The 22703-nt window shown below is 37.6% G+C and overlaps 1 protein-coding gene across 1 annotated transcript in view; it reads left to right on the plus strand.

The window, feature by feature from the left end:
• Positions 1-14568, plus strand: part of EIPR1 (EARP complex and GARP complex interacting protein 1) — a 70552-nt gene extending 55984 nt beyond the window's left edge. Inside the window, exons 7-10 of the mRNA XM_071548393.1 lie at positions 2484-2651; positions 3859-4026; positions 12249-12468; positions 13553-14568. Of these exons, the coding sequence (XP_071404494.1) occupies positions 2484-2651; positions 3859-4026; positions 12249-12423 (511 nt within the window). The 3' untranslated portion in view covers positions 12424-12468; positions 13553-14568. The remainder of the gene's footprint in view (positions 1-2483; positions 2652-3858; positions 4027-12248; positions 12469-13552) is intronic.
• The last annotated feature ends 8135 nt before the right edge of the window (positions 14569-22703 follow it).

A 22703-nucleotide genomic window follows, 5' to 3' on the forward strand; every position in this document is an offset into this window, starting at 1 on the left:
GTCCCAAGCAGGGGTGCAGCGTGGATGGTGGTCAGAAGAGCTCAGGCACAGCAGACATCAGAAGGCTTACAACTTTGAGAGTTTATTCAAGATAGATAACAGACAGTTCTCATAGTTCATAGTAGAAGGAGTAGTAGATGTAGCTCCTAGAAGTTTCTATTACATCATCTCACATCCCAGTAGATCTCTCACGCAATAACATCCACACTGCTTATACTCTCTCACATCCAACATGCCACCACATAATTGGTTAACCAATTCACCTTATATACACCACAGCCTCTCATTGGTCACAAGCCACACACACACACCAGGTAGCTCTGTTCTCTTCAAGGCTGCACTCCAAACAGCTTTCCTTAAGGGATGCACTCACTGTCACCCCACACTCTGTCTCTTGTATTAAATCTGAGTAGCTTCTACGAAAGGTAGATAGTCTGGATATTAACAAGCTCGTCAGTGAAAGGGCTAGCTTGGGGGACAGGAACAAACCCCACAATTCTTAGAGTGAAGCTCAGGTTACATGGTCCTTAAACTAGTTTGAGTACTAGGATACACCAAAGAGCTTGCAATTGGCGTGAAAAGTATGTGCAAGAATAAGTCTCATCTGCAATTACACTGTAATATATCTTTAATTTATGTGAATGTTGATAATGGTTAGTTAGACTAGAAGTAGGAGCCTCAAGTCAGGGCAGTATAAACTGTGGCAGTATAAGATGCAAAAAATGAGAGGAGAGTGAGGAATCAAGGGCAGAAAACAGCAAAGAGAGGAGAGATACTATAGAAGTAGCTAGAATAGCTACTTCTGCAGAGTGTGGCTGTGATAGCTGTGAGATAGATGGGGTACATTATTTGGACATAGCAAAGAAGGGGAGAAAAAACATGGCCAGGAAGACTCTAGACTAGACTAAGAAGCAGTCTTACTCAGAGAAAAGCTTGTGAAGCAGGGGAGACAGACACTAGGCTGAATGTTTTTAAAAATATGTTCGTGTGATCTAGCATTAATCTTAGGATGTATGCTGGAAATTTGGTGTATGTATTGCTGTAGGTAGAATGATAGCATGAAGAAAAGAATATTCATATTGGTGCCTAAAAAGCCTGGAAAGAACCATCTGACACTCCCTTTTGAGTATTGGAAAGCTTGTTGCTCACACACAAGCAGCTCTGCAGCGCTTAACATGCTGCTTTCTAGAGACTGCTGAGCTTTTTGGGCTGGAAATCAGCTTGAAGAAGACAGAAGTTCTCTACCAACCTGCACCTCAGGAAGTCTTCCATCATCCCCACATCACCATAGGCGAGTCAGAGCTTAAGTCAGTCCAGCAGGATCAAGTGGTCAGAATAACAGCTGAGTTGGGATAAAGGCTTTCATGGTAAGCAGTGCTGAATACGCAGTGGACATTGCTATCAAGCATGAGACTCAAAAATTTTCCATAGGCAGATTCTCAGAAATTAAGAGGAAGTTTTAATTTGACTCCCAGAATACCTGGTAGGAAGACATACCCAAATGATAACCTCTCAAACTTGGACAAGAGTCTTGATGCTGTATAGTGAAGTAACTTCTCTTGTGACTGCCATAGGTGTCACGATAGGGCTTAGTAGAGTCCTGATATACTTTGAATTTCTCCATATGGAGCTATTTTGTTTTGTAGGTATTAACAGCAAGAGACTGTTTGTTTTTGACAGTATATTTTGTGAAAAGAAACATTTTCCTTTTCAAGAAAAGGAAAAGCTCACAAAGTGTTGACAAGTTCTAGCAAAGATTGTAAAAGACTGTCAAGTCTAAGGAGAACTGTAGATGGTGGCTTTGAGAAACATGGTAATGTAATTGCGAAAACAAAAATAAGAAACAAAAAAACCCAGGTCAGGTAGGGAAACCATCCAATGGAACATGATGCTTCAATAGAGATGCTGGATTGTTAGCAGTACTAGAAATGTTTTCTCAAGTGGTCCAAATGGATGAACATGCACGTGGCTGAGTAGTTTAAGGGCCACAGGTAAATTAGTGATAGGTGCCAGAAGTCAAGAAGGTAACATCAGTATAGAGCAATAATAAAAAGCTGTATCTCTTGCATGCCTTGGGTCTCAGCTTTCTGTATAGGGAGGAAGAGATGTCATAAATAGGTAATCATGGTAAGTACTTAGGAACAGAGAAGCACTTACCTAAAAATATTGTGGGTTAGTAGCATACTTTTTATACCAGTTGTTACAGAGCTGTGCTAGAATCATCTGGAACTAGTGTTTCCTTTTAACTCCAGATGATTCCAGTGCAAACATAAAAAGAGCAAAGCTTCGAAGCAAGCTGAGAAATCTATACAAGTCACTGTTGTTAACAGCTGGGATTTCCCTAAACTATGCGCTAGCAATGGGAACTCCAGGTCTGTGGGTGTTAAGGGGATTATGCAAGTTTCCAGGGAAACTCAGATTTCTGACAGTGAAGTGCACTTAGCTTTTTATAGACCATTTAATTTTTTTAATGTGTTTTACAGACAGATATATTGCATAGAAAATGCACATGGACAGCTGGTACGAGACCTGGACTTTAATCCCAATAAACAGTACTACCTGGCTAGCTGTGGAGATGACTGCAAGGTGAAATTCTGGGACACAAGAAATGTCACTGAACCAGTGAAGACACTAGAGGAGCATTCCCACTGGTAGAACAAATTATCTGCATGCTGTTTTGTGGTGGATGACTTACATAATTTATTCAGCTAATTATTTTACTGTTTAGAAACAACGCAAACTGTTTGTGCTATTGTGAATAACCTTTTTTTTTTGGCACAGAGAAAAAGTTTCATCATGTCAGTGTTCCTTGTGTAATTGTGAGTCAAGAGTTTAGACAATGTTGGTCTAATTGGCAAGAAGCTGTTGTTAACCTGGTTGGGAGATGGGCTACACCTTTGAGAAGCACAGCACAGAACTTGGCTGGTGGGGCAGCTGGGATGCAGGTGTGCCTTCTCAGATGGAATCTGGTTTGATGCACCTGATGTGTAGTAAAGCAGCTGCCATCCATCCTTCTGTTGTCAAATGTTTAAAATGTTCAGTAATTCAGCCCCACTTTTTTCACGCTCTTCACAGTCCTTAGGTTAGAATATTCAAGTAAATAATTTTATTCTCAGAGAACATTTACACCCTGTGTCTAATGCTCTGGCCTGTGGCTGGAGTAAGGAGGGACTCTTGTTTGCAGACTTCAATGGCTGAGGAAAGATGAACGGTTTATAGTTTATAAAATTTGGGTTGGAATAATTCTTGAGAAAGGAATCTGGATCCTGGAGCTCCTTTGAGGAATGAGGATGTGAATTAACAAAAGCAGCATTTATAATTTTTTTTCAAAATATTCAAAGAAAAAGAATAAAACAAGAACCATAAGACATTAGTATTAACTTGATATGTAAAATTTGAAGAGAAACATAATCCTGCTTTTGTTTTAGGATCTATTTTGAACTTCACTGTAAGAATGCTGTGATATTTTTGTTTAACAGGCTAATGCTAATCCATATTTTACTTTGGGCAATTTTTTTATATTTACAGCTTAAATATTTATCTGACTTACTAAATAATGAATTGGCATGTACCCTCAAGGAATGGCGCCATTGAATGGTGTGTTTTGTTATTTTGATTTTTTTTACACTTATTTGTTGAATTCTAGAGACACCTCATAGAAAACAGATGATATGACAGCTTAAAAGCCAAATGAAGATGGCAAAAAACAGTCTTTGAAATGAGCCTTTTTACTTCTATGTGTACTTACAACATTTAAAAGATCAATTTTTAGTTCTGCTCTTAAAAAAAATCATGTTTAACATTGATGCACTACCTACTAAGAATAGTCTCTTATTCTTTCTTCTTTAACTTTTTTAGGGTCTGGAATGTCAGATACAATCATTCTCATGATCAGCTGATTCTTACAGGAAGCAGTGATAGCAGAGTTATTCTGTCTAATATGGTATCAATTTCTTCTGAACCATTTGGGCATATGGTAGATGATGATGAACTCAGTGACCAAGAGGACCAGCATCACGAAGAGAAGTATGAAGTTTCCTGAGTTTTATGCAGATGCTTATAATTTGTCTTTTAATTGTAATTGTTTACATGCTATTTTTTTGCTGACTAGGATCTTTGTATACAGACCTTTCAGGTAAGTAGTTCTAATTCCCACTTCATTCTTTACTCGGAATCTTTGGCAGAATACACTCTTTAAAATCTGTTTGGCACAATCACTCTGTGTTCACTGGAAGGTTGGATGGTGATGCTGAGGACCACTCCTAAAGTCCACTGTATTGGTGAAACGATTCACTTTAAGGGAGCTCTATATCAAGTCAAGTACATAGAATAATCTGGGTTAAGTGAGAATTTGAAAATATGCTTTTGTGTTTTCTATATATGTGTTGTAACCTTTAGGAAGTTTTACCAGTCTAACAATAATAATAGTGGGGTTAATTTTAGTGCTGTTTTGGAGGACATGCAATTTGCTATTAAGCAGCACACAAATGTTGATAAAGAGAATCTCTTTTTCAGATGTATCTTGAAATACACCAGGCAGAGCATTTGTCTGTACAACTAGTGTCTCTAGCCAGTCACCTTCAGACTGAGTGACCAAATGTCTCTCCAAAGAAGGTTGAAATATCCAGTGGAAAGAAGGGAAAAGGCTTTTTCCACATGGACTACCAATTTTTCATGTCCCGGAACTTGTAAAAATACTGCTTGTAGTAAATATAAAAATGAAGAGTATGTGCCAGTTGTATCTTCAAAGAGTTTTTGTTTTTTTCTACTTAGCAAAAATTCCTGTATTTTAAAAAAGTTGACTTCTAATACTATTCTACACAGTTAAGACTCTTTCCTGAGATCTTTAAGGTTCAGGTTAATTTTTAATGTATTGCAGAGTAAATTTCCTAGTTTTTAGTACATTTCTTGGCTGGAGACAAAAGCAAGTCATACATCAGTTTAACCCTTCCTGGTTCAACCATGTACTACTGTGCATGACTCTACCTACTCATTTATTCTTGCCGGATTTGCTGCAGTAACTGCTTAGTTTTTAAGGTTCACAACTGAAAAATAAATATTTGGAGATAACTTTTTTCTAAAGAAAAGTTCAGTGTATCAATAGACAACCTAAAAGTTGCTATATTCTGTCCTTCCTAAGGATTTATTCTTAGTGGTTTCTCCTTTCAGTGTTTGTCCATGTTGGCATCTTGGGAATTTATATGCTGCCATCTCGGAGACCAGAACCTGCTTTCACAAGCAATAGAACTAGGACTGTTGCAATCAAGTTACCTTCAGTTTCTCTTAATTGCTGATTCTGATCAGAGCAACTAGCTGCTTGTCTTTCCCCTACTTTTTAGCTGCTGCTGTTGTTTCTCTCATCAATCATAAAAAAATAAGAGCAGGCAGCCTCCTTGTATCATATCAAAGGTTTCCTTAGCCTGTCTTATAGTAGCCAAAAGGAAAAATTATAAAAACAGGAAAAGGAGTTGTGCTTTTCCTGGACATCCTAGTAGCCCCTGACCATTTGCTGTTCAGAGACATTTACTGTGTTCTGAATCATCTTTGGAGACTTTTGATTCTTCCATATAGGCTTTTCTTTTGTCATCAGACGTATTTTTGGGTTTATCTGTGCTCACTGTGTTTTTATTTGCTCCAAAACATATTAGCTGTGCATGCACTGCCTTTGTGAAATGTGTCTAAGAGAAATATGCCAACTCAACTGTATTTGTTTTCTTGCACTGAATAAGGAAAGGCTTCAGTGCTTTCAGTCTGGGAAGCCCAAAGCCTCTGTTGAAAGTAGGGAGTCTAAAAAGAGGATCAAGTTGTCCACAGAGAAGAGTTATAGGCATGTGGCCAGGAGGCAGCTGTGTTGTATTCTGGTTAAGTCCCTAGTCTAGATTATTTAATGCACAGTTCAAGTATGGGGAAAAAAAAATCAGCTGAGAATTGGGGAATGAAATGCTGTACTAGCTTAATTTCTAGCACCTTGATCCAGAGGTATGAAAAACTGTACAGGATAAATGAAGAGATGAGGGTGAGGCCTTGGGGTTTGTTTAGGTTTCATCCCCAAAGCAAAGCTAATGTACCTGGATAAAACATAGGGAGTGCTCTTCAATGCCCACATTTTGTTCAAATATGTAAAACGTGGGATCATTCTGTGAATGCAATCGGTTAAATCAGGTTTCTCCTTGACCACTTTCTGTGATGGTTTTACCCTCTGCTATTCTTTTCTCCCTGCAACACTGAACTTGCCTGGATTCTAAATCTCCTGAAGATGTCTGTCAGTTCTGTATAAGAGACTTGCAGAGCTCTGGGAACTGCCTTCCTCCAAAGGGAGGTGGTGACTGTCTTATATCCTTTCTTCAGTCTTTGGTCATCCAAACAGCTGATGTTAGTGAGTGAGTCTATGTGTTGTTGTATTAAACTAGTCTGATAACTGTTTTAGTTCTATATTGCTCTTTCTAACAATAATAAAAGCTACTAGGTTCTTGCAGTTTAGTGTGGCCATTTTTACTCAGCAATCAGGATTCCTTTTCTTCAGTTATTGCAACATATTTATTTGCTTTATAGATTTGAATTTTGAACTGTGTAGGTTTCTGTTTGATATACTGGAGATATGCAGCATAAGAAGACTATTTGCTATCTTAGGAGCACCAGCAGCAAGGTACATGCTGCACCTACAAGTGTTTTTGTTCTTCATGACTTCTGTGGCCAGAACTTCATGCCAAGGTTCAACTAATAATGGAGGACTTGCTCTTGAAGAGAAAAAGCCTATTCTGTATCCATAACAATGAAAAGATTTATATGGTCAATAACATTTAGAGCTTATACATTAGTCCCAGCAAGGAAGCTATCCTTAAACTTGAATTTGCAGTATGAACTACCAGCTTCCTTAGCTTTCTTTGGGGCTTAAGAGCTTAAGATGTCTGCTATTTCGCTAGCAGAACTGATTACTAAGGTCAGTATGCTGTCTTGCCCTTGTACTACATCTTTTGCCAATATGTTCTAAGATTATCCTTATCTTTGTTATGTTTTGAAGATAGTACCAGAAATTCATGTTAGGAAAGAAGTTGTAGTGTTTTTTCTGAAGGCTTGCTTATGTTTCCATCTTTTTCACATAGACGTTTGCCACAATGTCCTTTGATACAAACAGAACAAGATCTAACACAAGCACTTCTCACCATTTTATATTTAAAGCTGACAGATGTAACAGATTACTTCTTCCATTACAGACTTAAGATCGTTAAGTTTTTAATGACATTGTATGTGTAGAAACATCTTCAGCAATCAGAATGGACCAGAGAGAAAACAGTGGCTGGCCTCTCTGTAGAAACAGACTTCCTTCAAAGTTCCATCTAAAGGAGTTGGTGATTTCTACATTTTGTGATAGACATATAGTTTGGAGCTTTTTGAATAATGAATTATGTGGTTTCACGAAAATACATATGAACTGTGTGTTCTAACATGACACCTTGGTATATGCATCTGTGACTTTGGGAGAGAGATTTGTCAGCGTTGATATTTTCAAAAGGATTTGCCAAACATGCTGAGGCAGACTTTCAGGATATTTTCACACAGCTGTCAATAGTGTTAATTTTTATGCCATTTTGCTTGTGGCATTTATGTCTTGGAGAAATCTAGAAGTCATAGGATTATGTTACGGAATCAAAAAGAGACTCAATTAGAAAAGCTTAAATAGTTTCTGGTTTGGGGGATGTCAGGACTCAGGACTTTATTTCGTTTGATGCGTAAGAATCTGGGCCAAATCTGGTGCAATAGCACTTTTCAGTTGCTGGACTATTTTGCTTCAAAAGCTCATGTTTTTTTCTCTACTGTTTCTCTCTTTGACCCTCATGAGTAGGTATATCTTCCGTAATGTATTTTGCATATTAGGACATCTGTGAAACCTGTTATATAAAAATATACTTTTCCTGTTTTTCAAGATGATGTTTTTCTATAGAAGCAGTTCAGAAGGCTTTTTCTTGTGTAAAAAAATTATAATGCTCAGAATAGTATGAATGGCTAATTACTATCTATAAAAACTGTGTTTGAGTATAGGCATATTTGAATTCATTTTTTCTTGAGAGTGAAGAAGCAAGTCATATATTGCCTAATATTACCAGAAACAATTTTGTCCTGAAGTTAAAGGGAAAGGCTATCCACAAGGTTTATTTTGGGAATCCAATGCTGTGCTTTTCAGGATTCATTTTTGGATGCTGCAGTACATGTTGCTGCTTTATTGATTGATTCACTTCTATTTCATAGTGATTTTTGGATTAAAGAGGATTTAATTTTGACTGTGATAAGGAATTAATGATTTTTGCTGACTGAAAACCATATTTTATTGAACATTGTGGTGACAAAACAGAATTGCAAGCACTGCAAACTTAAGTAGTTGTTAGCATGAGCAGTAATTGGAAATAACAGCTCTCTGCATGAAAATAATTATCCAAGGCTGAGCAGGCTTCTTTCTCGAATCTGTAACACAATTAACCTCAAAGTTATCTAGTAAAATGAAAGCTCCTTTCCTTTTGTAGAAGCTGGTCAGGATTGTGCCATTTGAATAAGTCTACAAAGAGAACAGAGTCCATTTTCAGCTCTGTGTGGCACAGGTCTGAAATTTATGCATGTTGTAGGTAGAGATTGCACGTTTCCTACAGTGAATTCTCGGTGGCATAGAAGTGTGATGCTTTGTCAGCTGATGCATTGCAAGGAAATATATAAGAATACAAAATGTATTTTAGTCTGGTCAGAATAAAATATTGAAAATATTATGGGAAAACAAGAAACTAAATAACTTTTTTAAGGGGCAGAAAGGTTTAGGGCAAGGAAGAAAATAGCACACTAAGCTTGCTAGGCATGACGAGTGATTACCAGGTATGCTTAATAAATACTGTCTACACAGATTGGTCTATCAGGGGGTCATAGGCCAAGCACCTACCCCTGTGCTACACTGAACAATTTATAGCATAGCTATACATGCTGCATATAGGTGTGGTACATATACATAGCTGTGTTTATACCCATAACCTGCAGCTTCTGTGGAAAAACAGGTGACAACCTGAATTATACATATTAAAGTAGCATAGAAGGAAGTTTACCTTATATCCAGCTCTGTACAGCTACTCTTTCTGTTTCTTGTCTGCTCAGACTGGGAAGAAATTGCGAGTCCTGAGCTCACCTCCCTTTTTCAAAACCTGCCATAGGTGGCCAGTGTTAGGCATTTAACCCAAGAAGCCAAATAACCTGAGCATTGTCATCAAGAGTTGGTAACTATGAAATGGGAAGTTTCTGAGATAGGAGTAATGCACATAACAGTATAGCAGTATCCTTTTAAGCATTCCTACTTTTATGAATATAGTATTGCAAAAAGCATGTTGGGATCTGAAATGGCCTACTGTATATTAAGGAGAAATAAAATTGTAGTAACTGATAAAAACAGAAAGAAAATTAAAATATCTAAATAGATAAAAACATCATAAGATAAATACAAGTTGATTTGTATGTGTTACCCTACTATATGCTGTGATGCAAATAATATTTTTGTAGACTCTGTTTATATACGTAAAAAGTATGTTACCTTATTTAACAGTTATGACACTGACATTGACTTAAGTCTGTAACTTCTTACATTAACCATATTATATGTAGTATCTGAGGAGTTAGAATCCTGAGTCTGAGCTGATTCTTTAATAAATCAAAATGTGTCAAAGATATGTAAAACTATATTAAGAGTAAATAGATAATTGTGGACCTCAGAAACAAAAATTCAAAGTACACGAGATTCATATAGATTTGAAAACAGTGGCTACAGCCTATTCCTGGATTACCAAAAAAAAGCACACATACAGCCAAAATGCAGAGAAATCTCAGGTGTTTTCTTGGAAATATCTTAGCATCAGGCAAGGTCACAAACCACTTTGCTTCTCTTGGGTTTTTAATTTTTTTGGATTGATCTTTTACAGACATGAAATTAATCCTGCTCTTTATTTCACTAGCAGAATTCTTCTGGGCTCATTGCAATTACATAATTTAAGGCTAATCTGTTTTCATTCATCATGTTTGTAAAAGATGCTCATGGACAATTTCTTTTGGATATTTTGTGTTGTTCCTGAGACACTTGTTTTGAGATGACTTTTTCTATCCTGATTTTCTTGTATAGTATCTGGCTCTTTTACACCAAGTGATCACTTCCATGAGGATTTTCTCAGATTCTTAATAACTCTCTCAAGGCTATGCCATTTTTCTGCACAAGTAGTCTATACATAATGTTATCACAGATCTGTGTTATTTAAAACAAAAAAGTAAGTGAAAACTTAACTTAGTGGAATAGCATGCTTGCTTTTTCTGAGAAGGTACAAAATTTGCTTTCATACCTAAGAAGAAATTCAGTGTATAAACAAATGACAGTTAAAAACTGTAGTTATAAATGGAAATGCCAAACAGAAGTTCATCTATGGTCTTCTTTTCTGAGCACTCATTCCCCTATGACTTCTGTAAATTAAATTAGATGACCTGTCTTATTTAAATGAAACACTGAAACAACTCCAAGCATACAGAAAATACTCTAATCTAGAAGCTTATTTGTCCTTGTTTATCCAACCTTTGGTTAACTGAGACTCCTGGTTAGCTGAAACTCGGTCGTGTCCCCTGACAGCCATGTGCACTGTGCATTACTCCCCTGCTTATCTGGAGAGACATCTGAAACCTTCAGAATAATGGAGTTGTGGGTAAGTGGGTGAGAACTGCATGAAGCACACTGCTGTCTGGGGACATGACCAACTTTCACTTAACAGGGCATGTCAGTTAACAGAAAGTTAGAAAAACACGTTGCAGGAGATGAAGTGTCTGTGTGCATTTGTTAGCTCTTTGCTGTTAGATGGTTTGCATCAAAGTAGGTATTCAGAAGAATTTCAAAACAAGCTTGCTCTTTGCAGTTAACCAGAGGTTTGTGCTTTTTTCATTAGTTGACCTTTAATGTAGCAAAATTAAATTATAAAAATCCTTGAAACTACATACCTGATGCTATTCTGCAGTATCGTGCTGCTTTTGGTTTCTTCATTACATTCAATTGAATTTTAATTGCAGTGTTAGATTCACAGCTGGCTTGGCTGGTTAGGAGGAGCAGGGGTGTCCTGCAAGCAATTGAACTGAGTTACCGCAGAGGCTTTGTGATTGCAGAGCTGCTTTCAGATACCAGCAGTAAAGGGCAAAGGCAGCAATAATAATACTTCATTTCTGTAGTAGCAGCATCTGCTTAAATGATTGAGTGGCATTCACAAGGCTCTTTGGCTTTGCTTCTGTGAGGAGGATTGCAGCTGTAGTATAGCACAAGGCTGCTCCTAGGAGGTGGAGGGATGCTACTGAATAGCTGACTGATTCCTGTCAGGCAGATGATTCCCTGTGGGTGAAGGAAATCTAAGGTCATCCTCTGAAAACTCACCTACTGTGTAGCTACAGAATAATCTGCTGTAGTGATGTTCTGAGAGGAGGAAATGGCTTTGTGAATTGAGGGAAGGGCTGTGCTCATTTAGCAGAGCACAATCAGTGATTCTTGGGTGGTTTGGACTTCAGAGTTTCCTGCAATGCAAAAGGTAATCTTGACTGTCTGTGGTGATGTAGGTGACCAGGAGCTTGAGTGTTAGAGTGAGAGGTGAGGTATACAATACTGGATGATACTCTGGTGTTGATATAACTGTAGAGATAAAAATTGAAGTGTTCAGAGTGGTGCCTCCATCCTCATTCCATTACCATTGAGAGAATTGATCCAGGATGGCAGCACAGGAGAGACTGATGTTAGGGACTGCAACTTCTTACCTATCTACACATCTCTAAGACTATATTAAGAATTCATTTAACAATGAAGGGGTAGAAGGAGGGATAGAGCATGGTGAGAGAAAAGATATTGGTAAAAAGGTGTGTTTAAATGCATTTAGATCATACAAAGTAGTTTAACTTGCTTTAGAGAGTGAGATTCTTTGTGTTAAGTTCTGAGAGACTTGGAAATGCACTGAAGTTGAGAATACTTTGTCCCTACAAGTAGTGTCTTTAACATTGACTTGACTCTGCTGTGTTATCTAAAACGTAACTACATGCAAACATACAGTATAGAGTATTTCCTTAGAACCTACTGCTGCATTCTTACACTTTAAATGGGATTTTGTGTGTCTAGATGTTAGTGACACTTAATATTGCCTTTAAAATGGAGTGTGTTCACAAATCCTTACTATATTTTTGGTGTGTTTTTTCTTTTTTTACAATTTTAGGATTAAAGAGCCCCTTCAGGACAGTGTAATAGCTACCTATGAAGAACATGAAGATAGCGTATATGCAGTTGAATGGTCCTCAGCAGACCCATGGCTATTTGCTTCTTTAAGTTATGATGGGAGACTTGTTATTAACAGGGTTCCCAGAGCTCTTAAATATCACATACTGCTATAATTTGTTTGGATTACGGTGGAGTTGTTATCTTGATGTACACAGCTGGTAGGTATTGTTTAGGAGGTTTTACAGGATCTATTTTATTAAGTATAGATGTTAAAATTTTGTTAAGAGCATCTGTACTAATATAGACCCTTTTAATTAGTTTTTTTTTTACTTGCCTTAGGGAAACTGATGCATTTTCTGAAGGCTGTGCTACCTAGATGATTTTTTTTTGAGTGGTTAATCACTTTGTGTACTATAAAGTTTCTGGAGATACTTAGTACTTTTCATACTATTGTTTTATTATATTAACTTTGTGCAAATATAATGAATTGTGGAATTGTTACCATAATTATACAAGACTGGGACAATGTAGGGTACATGTAGTAGAAGTGATCTACTTGTTTACAAGAATGGTATTTTATATTTCTTGTATAAGCAGCCTTCTGCTCTTATCTAGGGCTACATTCTGCAAACTGTTCTGGCCACAAATACAGATGGGAATGTCTTAAAAGATTTCCTTAATGCAGTCTAATATTTTGAACATTTTTTCGCCCGTTTTTGCATGTCTTCAGAAAAAACATTTTTTTGTGAAAGTGAAACTTTTCCGAATACATTTTTTATTTAAGCCTTATGGTAGTTTCAGCAAAGCATTATTCTGTAATTTGTGAGCTAAATGCATTTCTTAGTTATGCATTGTTACTGAAAATAACATTAGTCTTTACCAAAATCTCTGATATACTCATATAATCTGTTATCCCATATTTATAGATTTAATTGTGCTATAAGGGAGCTATGCCTTTGTTACCCTGAAAAAAATCTCTTTTCTATCTGTTTACTTAGACTTTCTTTCTGATCCTTCTGGCTTTGTGCCGATCTGTAGTATGCTGACATGATGTAGCAGGCTAGCAACTAAGCATAGAATATCCCTTGCTATAGCCTACTTTTTGCTATATGTGACCTAGACATTGGTCACTGTCTTCTTACAAATAGAACAGACAGATGCTGCACTGTAGGAGAACATGCAGGAATTTGAAATGTAGATGGAAGGCATGGTGAAACATGGCCATACATACAGACAACGCCCTTCCCGTGGCATAATATGCTCTAAGATGGAAATTCTGCTGCTTTCTTTTTGTTTACCCAGGAAAACTGAAGAACTAATTATTCACTATTGCCTTTTTACGGCTATTGCATCCTTTTAACTTCAAAACCTGGGTATGTGCAACGGTGTTGGCTGTGGTAGCATTGTGTAAGACCACTCTGAAGAAATGGCAATGAATATGGGATGGAAAGATCGATACCAGCCTCTTACAGTGATTCCTTCTGTTGCCATGGCAACTGTTGGTGTTAGTGTTAAAGGACAGCCTGCTGCTCACCTCTGTTTGTCCTTACCCACTCTTGGATCGAAACATGTCCAAATGTGATTTGTTGTGTATACGCAGCTGCTTCAGTGAGACCATGCTTCAAGAGTATGACTGACTGCTATGGTCCAAAACATCCAGAAAAGATGACAGTTGAATTTTATTTCTGGCTTTATTAAAGAACTTATTTGGAAGAATTCATAGGAATTAAGTAATCCAGTTAAATTATCTGTACTATTGTTTGCATTTGTGTTATGATGTTGCCTGTCTGCTCCAGAATGAATGCTTTGTTGGAAACTCTGATGGTCAGATTTTCTGTGTTAAGATTCTAAACTTGTGTTATTTTGAATTGTTTCAATCTGTAATTAGGCATGGGCTATTCACCTGTATACTGTAAGAAAAACTACATTTCCAAATCAGTAGTGCTTCAGTTGTTTGAATATCAAAATCCTTGGTTGGGCTGCTGCTTTATATGTGGAGCTTTTCACTCTCAGACACAAAGCCTTGCTGGGTGTCATATCTGTCCTACCTGTGTGCCACTCCCCACCCCACCTACCCTTGAAAAACAACATATACCTCTGCAGTACATCTTTGGTGTGCAGCAGAATCCTTTAAAAAACTTTGTTCACATTAGCAATAAAGATCTATTGAAACTTTATTGTCTGGCAAACATATATCACTTGCAGTGTGGAGATGACGGGAAAATTTCGTAACACTGTGACAGATTTGACTTGATCTTTTAACATGTAATAAATCTAGAATAGATTTCAGACTAATTTTTATGTGGCTATATTTCCTATTGTATGCTTATATGAAGTCTGTAAACAAGTAATATCAAGAAATGTTTTCTTTTGTTTTAGTTTTGTTAAATATGTGTATGAGTCAGTAGGTATGAACACTAGAAAGGAAGGGACTAGCAGGTCAAATTTGTATGACAATGCGTTTCAATAGAATTGAGAGCAGGAAGGGTCAATTTTTAATCATTTTCTGCTATCTGTGAAGTGGGATCTGAGGTACACATAGAACACTGGTAGCAATATAGAAATGACCTTCAGAAAGGAAATGCTGTTGACAGGGTTTCATCCCAGGCTGTTAGAGCAAGCAAGCTGCTGTAGAATAAAAGGAAGACTTCTAAGATGGCTAAGTAACTGATTAAAAGCTAGGAAATAGGAAGCAGGAAAAAATTACATTTCATGGCAAGAAAAAAATTACCAATGAAGTCCACAACTATCTGTGCCTAGGCATATGTTTCACATTACCTCTTGGTAAAAGGGCTGCATAGAAATATGGCAAAGCTTGCAGAGACTGTTCAGAATAGTAAATATGACTGAAGAATTATGAAAGGGCCTTACTTCATGGAGTGCCTCAATGAAAAAATGGTAGATGAAATTCGGTGCAGGAAATCTAGAATAACTAATATGGGAGAACAGTTATTTTACATACTGTGGACTACCACTACGTGGCTATTACTTGGAAGTGGCATCTTGGGTGTTTTATAGATCTTTAAAAACATAAGATTAACAGAGATTAAAATTTTAATTAAAATGTTGAGAATTACTAGCTAGCAAGTAAAGAAAATAAGGCATTGTTAATCCCCCCGAATAATACGTATTTATACATCTCTGGTGTTACGTGCATCTTGAATGTGTTGTTCTGGGTTCTTACATCTCAAACGCAGTGTAGTAAAATGAAAAGATTTTAGAGTGACAGGAATGATGAATAGCATGCAACACCTCTATGAGGATAACTGAATAGACTGAAACCCAGATGGTTGAGAGGGAATGATAAAAGTACATAAAATCACAAGTGGCAGAAGGAGAGGATGAATAGGAAGTGATTGTTCACTGTCTCTCCTGATACCAGAACTAGAGGTTATTGAATGTAATCTGCATGTGGTGGCTCAAAGCACACAAAGTAAGGTGGTCTCCACAGGCATGAAGGTGAGCTGTGGCACTCCTCTTTAGCAATTCCTTCCCCCTGCAAAAAAGAAAACGCTGAACAAAGAGAAAAAATCTCATTAATGTTGAAGTTTACATTGCTTGAAAGTAACTGAACCAGTACTTGAAAGATGAATCCATTAAAGGTTGCTAAATATAAAGGCAGCATCTCTGGCTTAGAAGATCTTTTTGAACGATCAGTTGCTGGACACTACAAAGAGTACTGGCAGAGAATCCCTGTGTGCTTGTCCAGTCTTTAATTACCTCCCTGGACATGTGCTATTTGACAGTAAAGGTAGAAAATACAAGTTAAAAATAATAACTTAGTCTCTCACATTGCTCCTGCCTGTTTCTCTCTGGATGTTTACTTTTGTTATAAGTAGTGTTTTGGGAGATTTCAGAAAACGCTCACATCATCAGGTGAATATCTTACAGAATCCCAGTATTGTTTTTGGAAACTGCCTTGTTGCAAAATACTTCTTGGCAATGAAACTGTGAAGGCAAGCGGATTTCTGTACAACAAGGAGTCCATCACTGCTTTGGAAGTTGAAATGATGGTCTGATTGATCTCACAGCTCTGGGTTTTTTCACTGTCTCAGAGAATGCTGTTTATACACCCACATACCAGCACTGGTAAACACAAAATGGTTGTATTTTCAAACATCTCTTAAACAACTTGTCTTTGTTTGCAGACTGTGTCCAGGTAAGATGCTTTAATAAGTCTTGATTTTGAAAAAGTAAGTTAGTGTTCCTTAAAAATGTCATGTTGTCAGTCTTGCCATCTAAAAATTTGTTTTATTCCAAGTTTGATGCTGACAGTCTTTTCTTTGTCACAGTATACTTGTCTGGAATAGAATTGCAAAAATGCTTGAGATGTGGTATTTTTACACAACAGAAAGTGAATTATTGAGGAAGAAAGGAATTTATAATATTGCTTAAATGTTTTTGAGCATGATCTAAGCGAAACTGATTCAAGTCAATGCAAGTCATGGCCATTTAATAAGAAACTTGAAATAACTGTTTTACTTGAACTAAAATGATGCTAACTTAAAGAAAAAAAAACAACAAAAAAAATCCCAACAATCCTACCCCCACCAAAAAAAAGAAAAACAAAACCCCAAGCCACCACCAAACACCAAAAAAGCAAACTGTCTCAATATTGGCCTGAACTTTGCCTGTAGTGTTAGTGCTAAAATTAGCTTGACCTATACTGAATCTCAGGAAGTTATTGAATAGCTTGTCAACATTAGAATGAATGAAGAACATGTATTGGATGGCTTGGGTAGACTCAATGTTTGCTCTAGACTAGTTGTTCTTACCTTTCACCTTTTCAGTTCACAGAGGTGAATGGAAAGAAGGTGTATGATCTGGATTATGTGCAACACTAAAATTAGTTGAAAGCAGGGCTTTGTAAAGAATTAAGTTTCCAGAACATTCTATTTTCCAACAGACAGGAGAAAGCATTAGTTCTGTATTTTCCTTGTCATTTGGAATTTCTTAATCTTTCAGTCTGGTATCTCTTGCAGTATTTGAGACTGAAATTCAGCAGTTACTTTAAGACGAACTTCAAAAATGTCATCTGCCTGCAGTCTGACATGGTAAGACACCAAAAGGTAGATACATCTTTGGCATAACTGAAGCAGTGAAAAGTAGGTAATGATAATTACTATTAGCATTTGGATGTGAGTTTGTAGTGCTATAGAGCTTCAATTTGGCTTCACAGAGGATGTCCAGGAATTTTTTTTTTCTTTTTCTAGAGGATACGAAGAAATTGCTTAAAGTTTTGTTATGGTGCCTGAGGTAAGAATGTCTTTCTGAGGCTGCAGAAAGCCTGTGAAGTGACTGAGAGAAAACTGCAAATCAGTTTTTAACAAAGCCTGGCCTTCCCATAAAGGGAAGCTGCAATGTACAAAGCCATACTCTCCAGAACAATTGCTTCTTCTCATTCCACCTGCCTCTTTGGTCAGTGAGAACCTAGCGAAGTGAGAAGAAAATGACACATAGAGATTTGGAATAAATGACAAAGGAAAAGAAAAAGTAAAGGGAAGACTGACAAATACAGAGCGAAAAGTGAATTGAAAAAGACAACATCAGGAAAATTTGGATCACTTGGTAAACAAAAATAGGAAAGATGGAAGAAATTGGCAGTAAATGAAGTACAGAAAAGGATACAGGGGTAAGGAGTAAAAAACCACAAACAATATTATTTGCTTATTTTGGCCATATTAAAGGTCCTTAAATTTCTGCCATATTAATCTGTGTTAACTGATTTAAGTGTTAGAGAATTGTCATTTTATGTTGCAGCATTTTAGTTGTGATACACAAGGTGGTTCATGTGGGTTAATTGTTGTTCCCTGAGTTATTAGGCTGAAAATGTACATTTTAGGGGGTTAGAATTTTAGCTGGTCATTATTCTTTTCAGAGATCAGGTTGGAACTGCAGGTTGTAGTCCCTTTCAGTGCAGTTATCAGGTGGGGTAATTAACCTGAGAGGCAGGAAGGAAATTTCGAGGGGGCTGTTAATCTTGAGTCGCACTAGTTATATCTGCAGAAGCATCTGTTTACAACCGACACTATTTATCCTTCTGTTTATGACTTCAAGGGAACATCCTAGTCAGAATATCTCAAGATGTTAGATGTGATTAATCAAGCCCCACGCTAACTTACGTTACAGAATTCTGAGCTGTTCTTGAGAAAACCTGTTTAGATGCTACATCTTTTTGTGCTGGGGCAGCTCTGACTTCATGAAGGAGTTTTCACTTCCAGCCCAGAAGATAGCTTTGGGGAGAAAGAGATGAATGAGTCTTACTAAATCCAGGAGTCAAGGTCCCAGTGTTGAGATGCCTGGCAAGTGGTTGCTATTGCCCTGGAGCTAGAGCAACAGCTGCCAACCAGCTGGGCTGAGCAGGGGAGACCTCTAAAGTACCTTCTCAGCAAATTGTCCATTTATTCTGATACTGCTCCAAGTTCAGGATTTCGGCAGGAGGAGCTATGGAAAAGCTCCTAGACAGAACAAATTAAGGAGAATATGGAAAACCCAAAGATACCACATAATAATTGGTAAGTCTAGATGAGCTGAATCCTGGGGTGCCAATAGACTTGGCAGACAAATTCGCTGAGCCACTGCCAGTTTCTAAAAATTTGCAGAGAACTGAGAAAACAAGGAAGTCTCGTAAATAGCAGAAATGGTATTGATATTTGGAGCTATGTGGAAAAGCAGTGCATGGAGTTGGGTAAGGAAATGTGTTTAAGATTGAGTAAATTTTAGCCAAATTATTAATGTTTTATTTATTGTTTTAACTGAGTTTTGTATAAACACCAGTCAAAATACTAGCAAATATTACATGGTCACATTCATGCAACAAAGTGTGGATTATCCATTTTATTACACAGAATAGTCAGAATTATAGCCCAGCAGTTTGTATGATTTCCTTTACACTGTTCTGTTTTCTGAAGAAGATGGGTGGAATGTAGTATATAATGGTAAATGAAACTTTTCCTCAAACACACTTGAAGGAAAAAAACCCTGGAAGTGTTAGTATTTTTATCATTGAAAAGAGTTTCTGTTAAAGCAAGTAATAAGCCAATTTTGACTCTGTCTGGAAAGTAGTGGGTAGGGAGAATGCCTTGAACTTGACTTTGCAGAGGTGGTGAATAAGAATGATCTGTTTTCCAGCATGCAGTTTATGGGGTAAAGCACTCACTTGGGTACTTTCAGCCATGTTTCTGTATATGCATATCAATATTTTGAGCAGAAGCTACCTATCTAAAACTGCTTCCAAAAAAAGGATGATGCTACTCAGGCTAATGATATGCCAGCAAAAACAGGAAAGCATCTTGTTAAGAATGTTCCTTTACTGTCCTGAGAGTGGCTACTTAACACACTTATTTTCAACTACAAAATAGTTAAGCTTGCATGATACATGTCTGCCAATGGCTGCTGGTAGGTGGATGGAGCCATAGATGCTTTGATGTTGCTTTTTTTCCCCCTAGAAGTCAATCTGGGTGAAATGGGAGAAATCTGGTACATATTAGTATTGGAAAGTCTGTTAGGGAAAGCACAAATGAAAGCTTTGTCACAGTGGAAGCAGTTTAATCCATTGCAAAGCAAACACCAGAGAGCTTCAGCAACTGTTCTGACCATACTGTCAGTTGTGAGTGACAGTTACTTGGAGTCAGGTTCCTAGATGGATGCCTATTTCTGATCTGTGTTTTAATCATCTATTTTCACTGTTAATGGAATTTGAATATCTTCAGTCTATTGTGTGAATGACTTGGATAAAGGCTGTACATTTTGCAATTGCAGTTCACAGGCACTTCTAAGGCAGAGCAAAAGGCTGCTTTTGTTTTCAAGTCTTTAGGCTGCTTTATTGGGAGGTATTCTGGTTTCTGTTTCCGTGTCCTGTACTTCAAGACTCAAATCCCAATTTAAATTTTACAGGTTTTGGACTGGTCATTGCTGAGGGCTGAGAAGAGGTATGGATGAAGTCTGGGCAGGACTAACCTGTTGATACTCATCAGAAAAGAGAGTCAGCTGGAGAGAACGAGGGGGTAATTGTTGCAGTGCTCCCTCCTTCGCTGCTTGCACAGAAAGATAAAGGCTGCAGGGAGGAAGCTACCTGAGGTTATTAAGATTAATACTGCTGGAAATTCCAATCAACTCACACAAGGCTGCTCCTCAAGGCTGTCAGATACCTACTGCCTTCTCTGATTGAGGCAGGGTCACATCAATTTTGAATTTCCCAACAGAGATTGCTATGATTTATGAGTTTAGGAGGCTGATAAATGTGCTTAGTCGAAGTGTTCATGCAATAATTGAATCAGAATAATTTCAGTCAGCTGTGCTCAATTTATTTTGTCTGATAACCACAGGAGGGTGCAATTTTGGATAGGGAGTTTCATTTCAAGGATTCCTATAACAGGAAAGACATTGTTGAACCTGGAATAAGAGCAACTTAATTTTGCTGCCGGACGTGTATGACAGCCTTATGAGCTGACTTAGGACCCAGCAGAACTGAAGAGTAAGTACCTTGAGCTCTTCTGATAGTGCCCATAACAGAGGCTGAGTCAGATTTGGTTTATACATTGTGGGATAATGTCTGCTGGGAAGGGTAGTGAGAGTTTTGCTATTTAATGTCTGAAAACACCTTACTGTTCAGTTGCGAGGGCATTGTTCTTTGCACTAGTTTGTAGCAAATGATTTTCATTTTTATGAAATGCTTCACTTCTGTGTTTTGTGATTTTTTTTAAATTTTTTTCCCCTGAAGTTGTGATCAGCATCAGTTCTATCCTTACAGTGAAGTGTTAAATGAAATTTTTAAAAATAAATTTGTCCCTAGAAGTTTATCATTTGTCTGCTGTAACTCTCCCATGTAGGCAAAAAAAAAATAAAATTACATTTTAGGGGGATTGTCCTAGAAATAATATGGAATGCAAGGGTCACTGTAAAACTGGAATGTGACTGGTTTACAGTGGTGAGATGACTGGCTGAAGTCAGCAGAGAATCGGAAAGTGTAGCTAGCAGAGCAAGGGAACAGGTGAAACATGTTGCAGACAAGTATTTTCCTGTTATCATGGGCAAGATATTGATGGTAATTGAGAGCTGCAAGTAGAGGTTGGTATTATGTGGAAAGGGCAGTGCCATGTGGCTGTCTCTGTGTTAGTCAGTTCAGGTATCTTTTGAAATGTGCAGAGACCCTACAAGTAGGATACAGGGTAAAATCTAGCAGGCTGCTGGGTCTAGCACTAGTGTATTCCTCATGTCCGGTAAGACACCTGAAATGAATTTTCCTGGCCAGGCGGGTATTGTCCTCTGTGCTGCTTGAAACAGAGTAATGTAGTTGCCATCTTCCAGCTTCATTTATTCCATTAGGATTTTAAACCTTTGCATTTTGGTGTCTTTTTACTATTGAATCTTTCAGCTGTTAATGTTTCCTCTTGCACAGGATTATCTGTCTGCAATTTTATGTTTATCCTGTGGGGCTTTTCTCCATAAACATTCCTTTTGTCACAACCAATCGGCTTTCTGAGAAGTCATAACCATAGCCAGGCAGCACGCTATAGATGACAGAGGTTGCTGGGGGAGCAGTTTTCACAAGAGTCCTAATCTGTGTAAGATGAAAATGGACAGGTTTATTCCATTGTGAGCCAGGAATGCAGGCTGCTACAAGGGATACATGTTACTCCAAATAGTTGTATCAGCATGGATATACCAGCGGTAAGGTGACATAACCTGGCCTGCATGTGAACTGTTCTCTGGTCACCCATGTCTGAAGACTTGTGGGGTAGGTCCTTTAACCATATGATGAAGAAAAGCCATACATTTGCTTGGCAAGTAATATCTCTCTCAAAATTCCCTTGCCTTGGAACTTAAACATTTTAGGATTTTTCATAAACTTAATTTCCTTTTTTTTTCTTTTACTCTGGCCATAATCATCAGTTTGGGGGAGAAGGGGATCAGAATATTGGGGAACCAGTAGGATTTGTGGGTGAGGTATTCTGAATGTCTAGAAAGATTTGTGACTCTAGAGTGGTATTTGCTTTAGGGCTCATTGTGCCAATCTGTGTGGTGCAGTAGATCAGACTTGGGTGTTTCAGACACATCAAGCTGCTGTATTGAAGAAGAAGCTGGTGCAGTCAGTTTGTATGGGAACAGAAATGATATTCTGAATAACAAAATCCTACTAAAATTCAGCTACTCATCTTTGATGAACATGTTAATTTCTGCAATTCATTCATGATAGTTCTTTTGACTCTAATGGTTATTCCTTTTGTTTCCAGATAATTTAGTACCATCCCTACCTACTGTAACTTATTTCTGTAGATCATATAAATGCCTGTTCTGTCTAGTTTAAACAATGCCCTGTGGAGTGCAGGATCTCTTAGTGACATGTGCTCAATATTGTGGCAGCACTGTTCTATCCAGGAGTACAGCAGAAGTAAGTTAACTAAAGTAAAAAACCATTTCCTAAGGTTTTACCTACTTCTCTTTTTTTACT

Source organism: Pithys albifrons, chromosome 2 (assembly GCF_047495875.1).
Source record: "Pithys albifrons albifrons isolate INPA30051 chromosome 2, PitAlb_v1, whole genome shotgun sequence".
Lineage (NCBI taxonomy): Eukaryota > Metazoa > Chordata > Aves > Passeriformes > Thamnophilidae > Pithys > Pithys albifrons.